This window comes from Rhinopithecus bieti, unplaced genomic scaffold (genome assembly GCF_001698545.2).
Source record: "Rhinopithecus bieti isolate Rb0 unplaced genomic scaffold, ASM169854v2 scaffold_18644, whole genome shotgun sequence".
NCBI classification, from domain to species: Eukaryota; Metazoa; Chordata; class Mammalia; order Primates; family Cercopithecidae; genus Rhinopithecus; species Rhinopithecus bieti.
This window is the reverse complement of record NW_016809656.1, coordinates 131,341-149,745: the sequence shown is the minus strand read 5'-3', so window position 1 is coordinate 149,745 and position 18,405 is coordinate 131,341. Positions and strand designations below refer to the sequence as shown.

Here is an 18,405-nt window from a genome sequence, read left to right as displayed (position 1 = left end):
GGATTTCAGAAAATAAGCTGCTTTCTATGATTAAGAAGAAGCCAGCTAGCTCTGTAAACTGCCTAAATATAGAAATGGGCTATTTTATAGGAACTACTTTGGAAAACCCAATGAAATGGAGAAGGGTTTTAATACATTATATTAGCTCCATTTCACAGAGTATCCTATAAAAATATAATCCTTGGGAAGTTTCAAAAGAACTGGAAAAGTTGTACTAAGAAAATAGAATGAAGTATCCCAGAGTTAGCCTGCTTGTGAGGGAAGTCATAATAGAAAAATAATTTTCCTTTTAATATTTTGTACCTAGGTGGAAGATACTTTTCTAGAACCCTCTGTGACTCACAACAGAGAACCAAAACCAATGTTATTGGTTTAAAAGCAGGAAGTTTTGTCTCTTCACCTGATGAAAATAACTCAAATCATTTTGATTTACTTTATGGTGAAATAAAAGGAAGTGCATTGAAAGTAATACACCATTTAATTTATTTCTCTTAATTCAATCCCAGCAATCAAAATAGATATGGGAGTATTTCCTGCCAAGGGCTTTTCTTTAAATTGAATCTTGTTCAGAAAATACTCAAAACAAAAGCATGCACACTGCCGCTCTGCAAAATGAACACTGCTCATAGGAGGTTTTTCTACTTAACAAACATTTATTTAATATCCACTTGACCTGGTTTACTTGGTTCAACCAAAGATATTAAGGATTACCATGGGATAAATACATTTTGTTCAGTTTTTTCACTCAATGCAATACCTGAAAGCATCTCCAGTTGTTTATCAATTGAGAGTCCACATCCCTGTGGAGATGTTCTTTTCCTTTCTTTGGTATCCTCCTTTCAGAACTCACACAAGACAGTGTACATACCTCTATTTTAACATTCGTTACATGTGTTATAGCTCCAGTTCACTGCTCCTGTTGGCTATGCACTTAGAGAAGGCAGGAATGCTATTTCATATTCATTTTTTCAGTACATAACACTTAGTAAAGTGCCTGGCACATGCAGGTGGTCAATAAACATTTGTTGAACAAAGTGATTAATTAAAACCTCTAAAAGTTGTGAAAACAATACATCGTCTACAAAATGCAAGATGTTATTATTGATGACTGATGTATTAATTTAACATTAGAATGAGAAGAATGAGTAGAAATTTAGCTTCCCCTCTCCACTTATGCTCATAAATATATGAAACAATATTTATTTATTTATATATATTTATTTATTTTTTGAGATGGTGTCTCACTCTGTCACCCAGGCTAGAGTGCAGTGGCGCAATCTCAGCTCACTACAACCTCTGCCTCCCACGTTCAAGTGATTCTCCTGCCTCAGCCTCCCGAGTAGCACAGACTACAGGTGCATGTCAGCATGCCCGCTAATTTTTGTATTTTTAGTAGAGACAGGGTTTCAACATGTTGGCCATGCTGGTCTTGAACTCCTGACCTCAAATGATCTACCTCAGCCTCCCAAAGTGTTGGGATAACAGGCATGAGCCACCGCACCTGGCCTGAAACAATATTTAAATAAGAATAAAGACTTGACTGGAGAAGGAGTCTGGAGATCCTTCATAGGATTCTTGACTGTGTGAGTGTGGGTGATACCACCTCAATGTGGATGTTCTTGCCTAAGGATGGTTGAGCTCTGGTAGATAACCAGGCACTTGGCTGGCAGTAAGAAACAAAATATCCTTGAATTATTGTTTATAGTCCAGCTTTCTTCCCTAATTAAATAAAGAACATTTCATGAAGAAAGAAGGAGGGTTCACATGAAGTAGTTATAAATCCCTTCCCAACGGAAAACTGTTTTTCCCGTAATACACATGCCTGTGACTCTTATTTATGGAGTCAAACTTTTCTAGGGCCTGAACTCTTTCTTAGCTATAAATAAGTCAGCTTTCAAATTTTCATTAGGGCAGGAGAGGTGACTGGCTCTTTCCCAGTTCCATCTAGGACTATCCACCTCATATTCAAGAGTTTTGTTTTGAAACATCGTCTGGCTTTAAAGTTGTATACATGTGAAATTCCCCTTCATACATATACACCCCAGTAAAACAAATTAAATAAAATATACACAATGGGGAATAAAATCCTAGAATAGGTGTCAATGACATGGTTGTTTTCCAGAATGATTCTACCAACATGTCCTCCTAGGGATTTTCTTCTCTTTATCCGAGATGAATCGGTGCTGGGGCTGTGTATCGATTTTCTTCTCATGAAGTCTTCTGAGTTTAGAGAGAGGGAAGTCTGGTCCATGTCAATCTCGCTGTCATGGTAACAACCATCGAAGGCCATGGCTTGAACTGCATCAATATTGTACATCCTAGAAATCTGTCAAAAAAAATTTTTTTTAAGTAGGTCTTGAATATGGTTTTACAAATAGGAATTACAGTAAATAGTGTTAATAAAGTTAAATATGATTTATCAGAACAGCAATATCAGCCAATTGGATTTGTTTTTCAACTTATTTTTCCTCTTTGTAGAAAATATAGCAGTATCCTCAGTCAGTGTATATACATTTTTTGGTCCAAAACTAAAACCATGTCATCAGTGATCCATTTGTGCTTGGGGATGGGATAAGGAAAGGTTTTAGCTGCTCCATTCAAATGCAAATTAGCCGGGCCTTCCCATTTTTTGCTTAAGAGCACCTATAAATGATCCTAACATAGCCCAATTAAACAACATAGAATTGGTTTATTTTTCTGAAGGAGCAAATTATCAATGCTTTCTGGCTCCAGTGCCTGACTGAATCAAAACTAAAATTTTCTCTAAGGTTTCACTCTGAGGAAGATAGCGGTTCTCACTAGTTTAGAGCCGTGTCTACAAAGCAGCTGTTACTAATTGCTCTTGGAGAAAACAAAATCACTTCTTGATTCATAGGGAAGTTAAAAAATGAACAAATAGAGAGAGGCTACTACTGGATGAAATTATTCAGAATTCAAATTGGAGGCTGAAGAATAAATTCTGCCAAAACATGTATTTGATTTATAGTGATTTAAAAACCTAATATTTTCAAAAGACATGAAGACTCTTTTGTGCAGTCAGTGAACTAATTAAGGACCCATACTTGAGTTATGTTGTCCCTTTTTTTAACTTTTAAATTAAAATGTATTATTATTTTTTATTTATCGAGACAGGGTCTCGCTCTATCATCTAGGCTCGAGTGCAGTGGTGTGATTATAGCTCACTGCAGACTTGACTTCTTTGGTTCAAGTGATTATTTCCGCCTCAGTCTCCTGAGGAGATGGGACTAGAGACACACATCACTACACTAGGCTAATTTTTTTTTCACTCATTCTCTTTTATTTAAACAGGGCTTGATCGGAAAGAAGAGCTCAGAGGAGTGAGGCAACACCAACACCAGGGCATACGATTCATCCAAGGCTCCCCGGACACCAGTTCCAGCCCAGATGGGGCTTGAAGTGGCTTGGAGTACCCTGCCATGCTGGGGCAATGGAAAACATGAAAGCCAAACCTTAGGACCTGAAGAGTAATATGTCTGCAAAGGCATCATCACTGTCAGGCACCCCTTGCAGACGTACACAAAATAGATACATCCCCAGAGATAGTATTTTATTTTATTTTTAGTAGAGATGAGGTCCTGTTATGTTGCTGAAGCTGGTCTTCAACTCCTGAGCTTAGGCAATCCTTCTGCCTTGGCCTCCGAAAGTGCTGGGATTACAGGCATGAGCTACCACACCTGGCCAAGAAAGAAAATAGTTATTTTTCCTCTTTCTGAGCAATGGTCAGCACCAGGGATACGTTTTTCAGATCGGCTGTTCTTCCAGTTCTGAGTATCTCAGGGAGAGAGGCGGTAGGAATGTGTATATGAACATGATGGTACTGGGTGGTAGTGGTGTGTGGTGGTGGATGGTAATAATGTGAGATGGATAGTGGTGGCAGATGATGGAGGTGGTGAGTGGTGGTGGTGTGTGGTGGGTGGTGGTGGTGGTGAATGGTGGTGGTGGATTGTTGTGGTGGTGAATGGTGGTGGTGGGTGATAGATGGTGGGTGGTGTTGTGTGGTGGTAGGTATTAGTGTCTGGTGGTGATGGTAGATGGTGCTCATGATGGTGGTGTTTGGTAGTGGTGGATGGTGGTCATGGTGGGTGGCGGTAAGTGGTGATGGTGGATGGTGATGGATGATGGTGAGTGGTGGGTGGTAGGTGGTGAATGGTGGTAGTGGTGGACAGTGGTAGTGGTGGATGATGGTGGTAGGTGATGAGTGGTGGTAGTGGTGGTGAATGGGGGGGGGGTGGTAGGTGGTGGTGGGGGTGGTAGATGGTAGTGGTCATGGTTGGTGGTGTTGGTAGGTGGTGGATGGGGGTGAGGGTATATGGTAGTGGTGATGGGTGATGAGGGGTGGTGATGGTGGTGGATGGTGTTGGTGATGGTATTGGTGGATGTTGGGTGATGGTGGTATGTGATGGTGTTGGATAATGGTGGTGGGTGATAGTAGTATCTAGTGGTGGTTGATATGATGGGTGGTGGTTGGTGATGTTAGTGGATGGTGGTGGTATTGGTGGATGGTGGTGGTGGATGGTGGTGAACAGTGGTTGATGATGGTGTTGGGTGGTGGGGATGGTGGTGGTGGATATGGGGGATGGTGTAGTGGCAGGTGGTAAGTGGTGGTTGGTAGTAAGTTGTGGTCAGTGGGTGAGCGGGTGGTGTGCAGTGGTGTTGGATGGTGGTTGGGGTAGACGGGAGTAGTGGGTGGTAAGTGATGGGTGGTGAGTGGTGGTGGTGGTGGGTGGTGGTGTTGGTGGATGGTGGTAGAGGGTGGATGGTGCTGGGTGGTGGATGATGGTGCTGGGTGGTGGATGGTAGTGGTAACAGTGGTAGGGGAGTGATGAAAACAAGCTTTGCCTGATTTGTTTTCATAGAGAGGAACTCCATTGTGAGGCCTAACACTCCAGCCCTTTCTCATCGTCCCTCGGTCACTCTACTGTACTGGTCTGGGAAAATAAACTGGCATGTTTGGCTCAGTCCCTTTAGAGTCCTCCATTTGGTGTCTGCATTGGTGTCCAGGTTTCTTCTCTGAAATGAAGTCAAAAGATACTGTCCTTCCAGGGATAAGCCTGAACATTGTTTTGCCAGTGACCAAGACAGTGAGTACATCTAAGCTAGTGATGAAATATTAGTTAGCCCTCCTGCTCACAGATCTAAGCAACATTCTCCAAACTGCTTGACATTGTTATATCCATATATCTGGCTCCCACAACTGGCTCCCTAATACTGGCTTCCAACTCCATATGTATAGAGAGGTGTCATCTATTCGCCCCCAAACCCACAGACATTTCTTCTACCCAGCCCCTCTCATTGCATCCTATTTCTTCCAAGGGATCTCATCTCACTGGATTTGTTCACACTCTTCCTAGTAATACTCTTATTCCTTCAGGGCAGGTGTTCTGGGCACTACTCACAATAAGAACTTCCATTTGTACAGCACTTTATTTGCAAAGGTTTTAGGCCCTTTTACTATATCACTTGATCATCACAACAGCCCTGTGAAGTAAATGGGGAAGAAATGACACCATTGTGTAAGCACAGAAGGGGTTTAGGAGACTTAACCTGGAACACAAAGCTGGGATGTGGTGGATTTGGTTTGCCATCAAGACTTCCTCTTCTTTTTTTTTTTTTTTTTTGAGACAGAGTCTTCCTCTGTCACCCAGGCTGGAGTGCAGTGGTGCAATCACAGCTCACTGCAACCTCGGCCTCCCAGGTTCAAACAATTCTCCTGCCTGAGCTTCCTGAGTAGCTGGGATTACAGGTGCCCACCCCACGGCCGGCTAGTTTTTGTATTTTTAGTAGACATGGGGTTTCATGTGTTGGCCAGGCTGGTCTGGAATTCCTGACCTTAAGAAATCCACCTGCCTCAGCCTCCCAAAGTGCTGGCGTAAGCCACTGCACCTGGCCTGCCATCTCTTCTTCTGACTTCAATCATTTCTTCGTTTTGTCCCACAAAGATATGAATGGCAAATAGGACATTCCTTTGAGATACTTGCATTTATTTGAGATAATTGAGGATGCTTAGAATGGTGGTTTCCAGGTCCTGGGGGTTGGGGAATATGGGAAGTTGCTCTTTGATGGATATAGAGTTTCAGTTGTGCGAGATGAAAGAGCTCTGGAGATTGGTTGCACCACAATGTGAATATACTTAACACTACTGAACTGCACACTTAAAAAATCAATTCAGATTGTAAAATCTAAGTTATAGTAATTTTACAATTAAAATTGAAAATAATTTTAAAATGGAGGACGCTTATTACCTGGAAAGAAGTTCTGCAGAGTGATACACAAAAAGATGGTGTATAATATCAACAAGTATAAAACAATCAGGCAGTGTGAACATACGTTGTGTAGCAGGTGGGGGCAGGGAGTTGTAGATATTTTTGAGTCAAATGACTAGATGGAGGTGAGCCAAAAGTACTTCAGTGCTTATTTCTTGTGTTAGCCACTCCCCGTATAAAAACAAAATAAAACAGGAAGAAAATTCTTTCCCTCCTTACACATTTTTCCTGTCACTTTTCACTTCACAGACTATCCAAATCATTGCTATCCAGTATAGGTAATAGACCAACAGCATCAGCATCACGTAGAGCTTATTAGCAATTCAGAGTCTCAGGTCCCACCCCAGACCTCCTGAATTAGAGTTTAACGAGGACCCAGGTGATGCCCACGCACCACTGCCGCATACTGCTCTAGCAGCTCCTGGTTTCCTTACACCTGCATAGCACTTACTGCGGGTATGTATGTGACAGGCAAACATAGTCACATGCTGCTAGCAAAGAAATGAAAGCATCTGCAAGAAAACAAAATCAGCTATTTTTAGAGCTTTGACTCAAAGGATGTAAAATCAAAGGATGAAGTGAGCATTCCGTATCTGAATTGCAACTGCAGTTCTGTTGGCTGAGAATCTGTTGGCAAATCACTTCATTTCACTAGAATTCTGCTTCTTCATTTATAAAATAGAGATGATAATCTCTGCAAGATCTATACCGGGGGTTGACATGAAGGTTCGGTGTGAGAAGAGGATATAAAAACACTCTGAAAGTATGAGATGCTCTCAGAAGTAGAAAAAATATTAAATAATGTTTGGGTGCATATAAATGCTCATGTAAAAAAAACCTTAAACCAATGTGAATAGATTTCATTGAAGTTATGGGTATACGTGTATAGCTATTCTCTATATAGGATGTGTATGTATACATATATACTATATGCACATATATATGTGTGTGTATGTGTGTTTATTCTCTTAAGTGTAGACTAGAAACGAATGACTCTTATCCGTTAAGTTTCTGAAGTACAATATCTTATGTAAGTTCTTATAAAAGCAGGAAACTGGTGCCCAAATCCTCTGTGAAATGAAGCAGGTAGAGAGCAATCTATCTGCATTTATTAAACAATGTCACAAAAAAACATGGATAACATTTAGAGCCCAGAAGGCACCTCATTTCTAGGATACTGTCAGGGGAAGAACCTCCCTTTATGCTCTACCACTCTCCCGAGTGACAAGAAGAGAAAAGTAAATGCTGGCTCTCGGTGGAGAGAAACATATCATTTACTGGTTGAGAGTGCACACACGGCCTTTGAAGTCAAGGAGACCCAGAAGCAAAGCCTGATTCCTCTTCAGCTGTGTGACCTTGGCCAAGTTACCACCCAGCTGCATTCTGTGAAACGAGGGCGATAAAATACTGACCTTACCATGAGAGTTAACTGACACAATATGTTAGATGGTTCGTATGATGCCAATATATAATAAACCCCTATTATGTGTTAGCTATTATTATTATCATGATCATCCACTTGAAAGAATGTGGTTTGTATGTCAACCCCTTTTATTCAAAGGGTACAGCTGGGGGAAAGGAGCATACTGAAAGAAATTCTGCACACACAAAAACTCCTGGTGAAGGTGAGTGAGGATGAGAAAACAGCCAGCCAGCACAGAGCAGAGAGTAAGGTTCAATGTTAAATTGTCACCATACTGTCAACTTGCCTCTTGACGAGCACATGGACTTAACACAAAGGCTTACAACACTGTCAAGAGAGGTCGACAGATAAGGATAGTCTTTTCCACATTCCCCAAGGGATCTGATAGTCAAAGCAAGGCTGTACCTTCCCTGTCTTCTTGAATTGTTTCCGCTCTTCCACCGTGGTGAGGTAGTTCACAGCTGCATACTCAATGACTGACAGGAACACGAAGAAGGAGCTGACCCACAGGTACACATCCACAGCCTTGAGGTAGGACACCTGGGGCATGGAGGTGCTCATGGCCGTGATGATCGTAGACATGGTCAGCACTGTGGTGATTCCTGCCATTGGAGAATAGTGGCAAGCTCAGTGATATAGACATTCATTTCCAGGATCTGGTGCTGAATCACACCAGGGGATGCATTTCTAGAACAATATCAACCTGGTGATCCAAGAGGAGGGAAGGTGTGTGCATGTTGACCAAGTACATATCTTGAGCCTAAACAAACACTCTTCTTGGATTTTTCTTTCTGTCTCTTTTTCTTGCTCTCACCCTATTGTCCAGAAGGTTTGCTTTACTCCATTTAAGCCTTCACAGAAACCAGAGTCTGACATTTCTGTTTTCCAACCTCAGAGGGGTCTCCTCGAAGCAGGCCAGAAAGGTAAACATGTATTCAATAAAAAAAAAATTCTAAAATCATTTCTTCTAACCTTTCCCATTCTTTCACAAGTTTTACTGTTCATAACCTGTCTTTATGTCTACCTTTAATATTTCATGCTTCCCTTTCCTTCTATTCCCCTCTCCTTTTCTGCTACTTTCCCTCTTCCCTTTCCTTTTTTCCCCTATTCCTTTTACTTCTTTGTTCTCTGGCATGATCATCAGAGGTAAGAAGATCAAAGTTCTGGGGAAAATGGAGAAAGAAGTGACTCTGAGATTTCCTTAATAAAATGCTGGCCATGGGGAGGGCCATTCAATGTCTACACTAATTTCTCAGAGGGATATTGCGAGAGTACCGCCTGGAGAGAAAGCATACTATTGTAAATATTTGAAATGTACACTGGCTGGCATGGTTTTATTTCTTAATTTCCCACCAGGGAGGTGCAAATGGAATCCTTAATGATTTTTATAAGTTGTGAGGACATTGTAATGTCAACAGACAGAGTCCCAAACAGCAGGAAAAGCACTGTGATTTACTCCTAAATGTACAGCCACAGTATGTGGACTGCTTTCACCAACACCTTTCTATCTTTTCTGTAATAATTCTGTTAGACTCTCATCTGAGACAGTCCCATATCAAACACAATGACAATTCTATAGAGCCATTCTATTTCAAATACGGTTTTTAGTTTGTATGATCAAGATCAACACAACTTGGCAATTTGACAGTACCACGGGAGGACTTGGAATCTCACCTTCACACTAATTTGAACTCCAGAATAAGAAACCTAAATGCTATTCCAGCTCTTAACATTGAACACAGGCCACTGTCTCATCAAGTCCCAGGTTTCCTCGAACAATGGTATTATCAACAATCTGCATATCAGAGGGTTCTGTCTGTATTCCCTGGCTCTGAAACATACTTGCTACATAAACATGAAGCAAAGCATGAACATGAAGCATGGAATTTTATTAAGCATGGAATTTTTATTAACATTACAGGTATAGCTGAAGCCAAGATTATTAAATAAAACCTGCTTACTTTTATCAAATATTTGCCTACCACACATCTAGGTAAATAATTAGCCACACATAGCAGAAAAGAAATAGGAGCTGAGAGTGCCTAAGGGATTACCCCATATTTTGTCAGAGCAGAATGCAAATTCTGTTCAGAGTGCAGAATTATGCCAAGAGGCACAAAGAAGGCACTGTGCCTTTACTGTGCCATACTGACATTTTCAGTATGCCAATGTCTTACTCTCTTCAACATTTCACTGGTAGGAAGTGAAGGAATCATGAACTAATATTCCCACTTCGGTGCTAACCTCATTAGTTCAAGCTTTTTGTTTGTTTGTTTGTTTTGTTTTTTTGAGATGGAGTTTTGCTCTTGTCCCCCAGGCTGGCGTGCAGTGGCACGATCTCGGCTCACTGCAACCTCCGTCTCCTGGGTTCAAGTGATTCTCCTGCCTCAGCCTCCTGAGTAGCTGGGATTACAGGCATGCACCACCACCCTGGCTTATTTTGTATTTTTAGTAGAGAGGGGGTTTCTCCATGTTGATTAGGCTGGTCTCAAACTCAAACCTCAGGTGATCTGCCTGCCTTGGCCTCCCAAAGTGCTGGGATTACAGGCGTCAGCCATTGTGCCTAGCTAAAAAATTTTCAATGTCTTCTTTTATTGTTTTTTTAAGATATAAATGATAGAACTTATTATTTTTTCAATGTGCAATAATATGGAGCTTAGTGGACAAAATAAGGATTTTGAGCAAACACACAAGTGTACATGCCTGATTGGTCTCATCATGTACTTGAAATTGATAACTACTGGGCAAGTAAAAAGGAATTGCACTCTCTATATTTGCCAGAAAGCAATAAACTATTAATCATTTTCTCTAAAGGGTGCTTAATCCAACTAATTTACAATGGCCTTATTTATTTTAAAACCAGCATTCTAGATTTTCCTTCTTTAAGATGACCAATAAAAAAAAGAATTAGAGTGGAGAGGAGGGATTGTTGGGTAGGGGGAGTGAATGATGAGCAAACTGAGATGTAAATTCCTAAAGCAATAAAACTTGAAGTCAGGAGTATTACAGCCACATTAAATACACTTATTATGTCTTGAGCCACCCCTCAAAAATGCATTAATCTTGACAAATAGTATCCCTTCCAAACCCATTAAAGTTAACATCCCAATAAAGGAGTTTTGAATTATACGAAGCGACCGTTTAGTCAAAGGAAGGTCATGTGTTTGGATTAGAAAATCATCTTCTCCGCTACTGATGTTGCTACGCATAGTTAGGAAAGTGTTATGAGAAAATATTTAGTCTGACCCTTTGACTCAGTTCCCCTGGGCTCTTGCAGCCTCACCCTATTAACTTTTAAAGACATACATGGGGTCTTAAGAACCCTTTAGTCTGGGGAGAATCATGAATCTGTCAGTTTCATTGGCTATTTGCAGCCATGCATGGTGGAGAGTTTTGTTGACGGGTATGATAGCAGTAGGGCAGACAGGCATCACTTATGAAACCACTGAGTTTGTTCACCCCCTCACTAACTGCATTGCAGGTAGTTGCTTTGAAGGGAGGGAGGTGTTTATATTCACCTTCAAGTGAGTAAAAATATTTTTCATATAGGCCTAGGCAGAAAGAAAATATTACACGATATGAAGGAAAGGAAGGGGGCTTGACATTCCAACATTTCTCTATGACCAGAAACTGACAGCCATTTTCTCATGAAGGTGGTGCGAGAGTACAGATAACTGTCATTAGAAATTCTCATAATCTCTGTGATGGTTAAATGAACTGCTCTTATCCAGTTGCCTAAGTATTCACTTTTCCAAGCATATGGCTTATCCTCTGTTAGGAGACGTTTTTCCTCTGAGAGTGACTACAGGCCTGAAAACTTTGGTTGTCTTCCTCTGCCATATCTGTTTTCCAGTAAAGGAGCCCGTTACTTAATGCATTCTATAGAGAATGGCATACCTCATATAGAGGGATCAAGCAAGAATGATGGAGGCAAAGAAAGCAAGAGGAAAGTGGAAATGAGAGGAGAAAGTAAAATATTTAAACATCCTTGAACAACCTTATAATTGTCTCACACTCTCTCCACACAAAATTGAATGGAGAGACATAATCGTATTTTTGACCTATCACACATTCCAAGTTATGTTAGCTATTATCTCTTATGAGAATTGCCTAATCACAGTGGATTCTTCTATGCTACATACCCTCTGTTGTTCTTTATCTGAAACATGGCAAATGTGGCAGGGCCTTCACCAGCAAATGAATCATCCTTTATCGTTTCCAGTTAGCAACTAAAAATATGGTGGTCCAAGCACTGGCAACTTAACAACGACGTACTGAACATGAACTATGTGCAGGAAGACACTGTGCTACTCACTGAAGGAACAACAACAACAAAATGGTAATAGTGATCCTGGTCCTTAAGGAGCTCACATTCTAATAGAGGCCAAAAGATAAGCCACTCCTGTCCCACAGCAAAACACGAAATAGAGGAAGTAAGCTACTTAGGAGATACAGAAAGTGCCATGTGTTCAAAGATGACAGAGATCATGTGTGCTTGGAGTCATCACTAAAGGCTTTCGGCCATGTCGAGATGGCAGGATTTTGACAGAGAAAGACAGGTGGGGAGGAGGAGCCAATCATAATGCCAAAGGACACAATTCCAGATTCCATAATCCCAAAAGTTGAAACCCCAAAAGATCAAAATCTCTAAAGTCTAAAATACTAAAAATCACAATCTATGAAAGATCAAAATCCTGAAAATATTGTTCTAAAATAATTTTGAAAATTTAAAACCTATTTATTTATATTTTAAAAAGGTTATTTAAGAAACATAAAAAAAGACATAACACTTCATAAGCCACTTTACACAGTAAAATAGGCAATAATAACACATGTATTTCTGTGAGCATAAACGCTCAGGTATACTAACAACAGTTGCACAGAACAGTTATGAGCAGATGAACCATATTGATAAAGAAGTAGGTCAAAAGGGAAACACATAAACGCATATCACTATGGTAGGTCATTGTAGGCACCCAGCTTTATAACTGTGGTCATCTGAAACACCGTGATGAACAACCTAAGTCTTCTGAGGATCGATCAAAAACCATGATGGTTGCCACCACATATGCAGTCACCCAAAGAGCTGAGATCTCATGAAATTTTATCTTTCACAAATGCAGATGTACAAAAAGGACATGTCTCATTGATTGAGAAAGTTTCAACATTTTTACATACATGCACAATACTCACATGCAAAGTTAATCTGATAAAGCACTTTCATGGAACTAAATTTGCAAAAATGCATAATACAAATTAGAACTCTCTAACAGTCTAATTTCTTTATATCTCTACTACTAGAAATGATGCAAAGATGAAATACACAGTGTAGAAAATTATAATAATATAATTCCGACAATTTAAAATGTTAAAAAAATAAACTTAAGAAAACAGACCAAAACTAAAAGAAAATTTCATGTATGAAACAGTGTATTACAGCAATAGGTTATAGGCAATTGCATGAAGATAGTGCATAGTAACTGGCCTAACATGATGTAATTATCCTTGATTGTAATTTTTGAGATTTTAGACTTGAGGGATTTAGACTTTAGGGATTTTGATCTTTCAGGATTTCAACATTCAGGATTATGGCATTTGGTATTGTATCTTTTGAGATTATGATCCAAACCAGTATAATGAATTATGTAAACATTTAGAAGATCTGTATAACTCGGTGAACCAATATTTTCCCAATGACCAATGCATCAGTGAAAAATCTATTCAAAGTGTAAGACAGACCAATGGATTGCAATCTAACGGAGTAGAAAATATTTGTTGACATGGTTCAGATAGCACATTGCAATTAAACTTTAAGGAACTATCACTTGCTGAGTTTTGGTGTAATGTGAAGGGAGGCTATCCACAATTATGTGGAAAGACTATTATAATACCACTCCCTTTTCAAACTATGTATCTGATGAGGTCAGATTTCTTCCTATATTTCAACCAAAACCTATTGTGATAGACTGAATGAAGAAATAGAGATAAGAATCCAGTGCCCTCTATAAAGGTAGACATCAAATATTTGCAAAAATGTTTAAAAATGCCACTCTTCTCACTAAATGGTTTTATTTTAGAAAAAATAATTATGCTTCATACAATGTTACCATGTTAACTTGTAATGAGTTGATTATTCCTAGTTTTGAGTGAATTAATACATGTTTTCAAATTCTATTTTAACATCTAATACGGCTAATAATGATAGACATGACCCACAGCAACAAAAGCTCTCTAGGGTCCTCGTTAATTTTTAAGATTGTAAATGGGTCCTAAGGCCATAGTTTGAGAAACACTGCCAAAGATTAAGAAGGAAATTGAGGTTTCAGATATGAAAGGCTCAACAAACTGGGAGGCCCCCAACAGAATGAGGAAAGTGAAGAGAATAAGTGGTTTCCCTGCTAACTCATCAAAGTAAGTTATTATTAAGACACCAACAGTATAATGTGAATTAGTTTGAAGGTTCTTTTTTTCCATGATGTAAGGGTTTGTCACAAAAAGCTAAATGAACTTGGGTAATGCATGGGAGAGTACCTAGAAAGGGAAAAGATAAGATTTAAAAGTGAGGCTGTTTATGCTTCATACTTTCACCTTCTTTCCTTACTATCATCCAGCTACAGGGCTGTCGGCACATCCTTCATCCCTGAAGTCTGGGTTCCCAAGGAAAGACTGGGTTCTAAACAGGATGAATGTTTGTAGTACCTGAAGGTGAAATCCAGCATACAACTGAAAGTAACCAAATGGAACATGCTTACATAGTGATAGAAGTTGGAATAAAAAAGTTTGTTCCATTTGATAAGAGTCAAAAGTGAGCAGATCCTTGAGAGGGAGTTACTCATACTTAAGGAGTGGAAGAAAAAGCAGAAAAGAGAAAAGGAAAGAAAAGTCTTCGGGAGGAGAAAAAACTCGACTAGTGGAGAGTATTGAAAACTAATGCATTGTGTGTGTGGTTGGTTTTATCCAACACTATGGGTCAGGTATCAAGCTAGGCAGTTGACATGATTAAATTAATTCTCCCGTTTAATTCTCGTAGTGACCTTTAGGAGGTAGTATGAATAATTTCATTTTGCAGATGAGGAAGATGAGGCTGGAACTCTTGACCACTAAAGTTGGTCATAGATTTGGAGAGGATGCCTAATAATGTCAAGGAGAAAGTGAAGGAAGGAGGCAGAAGAGAAAAGGTAAGTGGGACAGATGAATAGGTATTCATAGGGACTTTCCAGAGAATTGGGCAGCACAGCATTTGCAAAGAGCTAGGGAAGCGGAGGGCAAAGTATCTTTGAAAAAAACAACTGAGGGTGGTAGGAAGCAAAAGCCTGAGAGGGTAATAGTTTTATAGGAATAGTACTGTTCTCTTATTAAAATAATTTTTTTTAAAAAGTGGGAGAGGTACACTTCTGATTTGCATGCATTTTACATACATCTGCATAGCAATTTCCTAACCCTAAGGGATCAGATATGGTTGCAAGAAGCAGAGACTTTCAAGGGTGTCTTAAAAGTGTTTTAGTGTTCTCAATTCACTCCACCCTTCCATGGAAGTAGCTCTTATTGCTGTCATTTTCACAGTATAAGAGCAGAGCAGTCAAGTTCAGAAATCTGATTGAAAATCATGTTCATAAACCTTTATAGACTGAGTTCTTTTCTCATTGTGTCTCTAGGGCTGGAAACGTGCCCTTAGTCTTGTATTTGGGTCTATGCTGCCACACTGCAGTACTGAGGTTAGGGCACATGCTCTGATGTGAAGAAACAGTTCAAATAATTTAATTACTTATTCAGATGGTATTTTTTCCTTGAAGATATTCCAGTCTCAAATACTTGTAGATTGAATCTTTTAATAGGGAAAGGAGGTGAGCAAATTGTTAATATTAATAATTTATGTCTTTCAAATGATCTTTTGAAGTATGCATATAATTTGTGAACATTAACTTACAAACCACCCTTTCTGGAATGAATTGTGTGATAATTACAATAATTGTAACAATTATTATAATGGTAACAATCTTCTCTCTAGATAGAGCACTACAGATGAAAGAACAAAATCAGATAAAATGAGGGGGCTCTGCCCTGACCAGCAAAAAAGGCAAGTGGGATTATCTCTTGGGTTCTCATTAAGTAGCATGTCATCTAACTGCTTAGCTTGGTATCTTCCACTTTCTAAGGTCTCAATAATTGCTAAGTGGGTCTGAAATGGTTCCCATAAATCAGTGTGTGTGACAGAGGCATATAGCATGTTAGATGGTGTAGATAATCACCCCTGTATAGTGACTTAATGAGGCTGGCAACGTCTCTCCACCTAAAATCTCTTGCCAACTAATATGCCACTGTACCTGAAATTCCACTGTGGTTGATTCTGATTTGGGCCTTTTAGTTGCATCCTAATTTCTAATCAGTATTCATATTTTCAAATTCAAGCATCCCCTCCACATTCTTGTTAACCCACCAAGGTAATTTATTATTAATACACTAACAGTATAGTGTGAATTAGTTTGAAGGTTTTCCTTTCTGTGATGTAAGGGTTTGTCATGAAAAGTTAAATGGACTTGTGTAATGCATGGGGAGGTTTCCTTAAAAAAGAAAAGAGATACGCTTTAAAAGTGAAGCTGTTTATGCTTCATAATTTCACCTCCTTTCTTTACTGTCACCCAACTGCAGGTCAGTCAGCAAAGACTTCATCCCTAAAATCTGGGTTCCCAAGGAAAGAACTCAATTACAATTTGCCCTTGAGGATGTCAAGACCAAAACTGCAACCTGGATGTTCATCTCTGACTATCTCTACTAAACCACCACTCTCTTTTCCTCTCCATGTATGACCCATTTTATTTACCTCCCTTGAACTTTCTCCCATGTTAGTATTTTATAAAGATGGGGAAAGATTTACCCAGGGAAACTCTTGCAGGAACAGCTCTTCGGTCAATCCAAAATGAAACCCATGAAAGCATCACCATCAATATGGCTGGGAAATAGGTTTGCAGCACAAAGAAGAAAATATGCCTCCTTAGCACAAAGTTGATGAAAAGCCTATTGTACCAACCTATGGAAAAAAGCCAAAGTTTTCATTAGAGCAAGCTTCCCCTTAGAAACACTGCACTTAGTGAAATGACCTGCTTCTTTAGACTCCAAGCCCTTGGGGACATGGAATTTGACATACTCGTCTCCATTTAGTTGGGCCTGGCACTCCGTCAATGTTTGTTCAACCAGCTGAACTGCAGTTTGCTTAATTATTTGACTCAAAGATCCCCTTTAACTTCCAAACCCGCAGTTCAGGGATGAATAGTGGTTATGTTTTGTGGGATGGCCTCTAAAGATCTTTCTCCACAATATATTGTGCTGTGGCGTTTCTGCAAGAGGGAAAGTCTTCAATACACGACTAATAATGGCATAAAAGAGCCAACAAACCATTTATTAGCTATAACAAATGAAAAGAAACATTTATCTGAATGAAAAGATTCACAGTAGGTACTAGGTCATTGGATTTTGACCTGGGATGGAGACAGCTGGGGATTCAAAGGGGAAAGAAAACGACATCCATAAGCTAGTTTTATAATTTTAAAGTCTCATGAATACCATAATTTGTGTATGACAAATCTGCAAAAAAGTAACCAACTGATGTTTCTTTGCTTCTTATTGAAATTATATAAACTCATGTTGGTAATATTGATTAATTGTGCTAATTAAAAGCACCATTTGTGGTCACATTCACACGCACATTTTGCTCAGGTTTACCTCTCCCATTGACTACAAGGAAGTTTAAAGCCAAATTTTCAGACATCTACCAGACTTCTCTGAGCACCATTCTTTAATGACCACGTACCAGGATATATATAATACCTTATCCTTGTTTTTCTTTTTTTCTCATACATTCTAATGTATATTACCTTGCTTTATTTTTTTCAATAACTATGTGCCAATCTTGTTAAATCTTTACTAAAATAAGGCAATAAATGAGGAAACAAGAAAATACGTCTTTTATGAATAAGTAGCAAGATTATGATTTTTTTCTGTGATAAATGCTGTTTATTTTCCGACAACATTATTCAAAATACAGGGACTATAGGTCAAAAGTTATAAAATAAAAATCATAGGTATTGCAGAGTTGGAAAACCCTTCTGCTAGTCTCAGTGGTAATTTCTTAGAAACCCAAGATGGCAAACCTATTAGATGGATCACTTAAGTACTTAGGCATTTGGCCTAAGAAATACACCTGGCCAACCCACACTAAACTGGCAGACTCCAGTCTTAGAATCCTATTCTCAATTCAATGTTCATTATCTTTTTCTTCCTTACCTAGTTCTAAGCTTCTAACAGTCAGTTGATATACGTTCAGGAATATCAAACAATTTTATTACCAGGAGTAATAAAAGATATACATAGTACATTATAAAGTTAAAATATAAATTAGTTTTTAAGTTTCTCATTGTTTTGTATCACATATATCACAGCCCCAATTTATTACTGTATACCACTGAGAGTTTCAGTGATGGCTGTAGAGTACAATAACAGCTATCTGAACTTACAACTTTATATAATTATTGTCAGGTTAAAAGAAATAAGGAAAACCTGTGAAAGAAATTCAAAAGAAAGACAGTATTAATGTATATGGTTTTCTGTTCATTATTAACTTGAAATAAAAGTAGTTAACTGCATCCTTTCTTAATTCATACTTTTCTGGAGAGCACCTTTTTTTTTTTTTTTTTTTTTTTT

General features: G+C 39.0%; 1 protein-coding gene across 1 annotated transcript in view; it reads right to left on the bottom strand.

Annotated features, from left to right (window-relative positions):
• Positions 1–2,026: 2,026 nt before the first annotated feature.
• Positions 2,027–18,405, bottom strand: part of GABRR3 (gamma-aminobutyric acid type A receptor subunit rho3) — a 135,256-nt gene continuing 118,877 nt past the window's right edge. Inside the window, exons 11-13 of the mRNA XM_017889937.1 lie at positions 16,583–16,735; positions 8,113–8,309; positions 2,027–2,326 (exon numbers count right to left, since the gene is read on the bottom strand). Of these exons, the coding sequence (XP_017745426.1) occupies positions 2,027–2,326; positions 8,113–8,309; positions 16,583–16,735 (650 nt within the window). The remainder of the gene's footprint in view (positions 2,327–8,112; positions 8,310–16,582; positions 16,736–18,405) is intronic.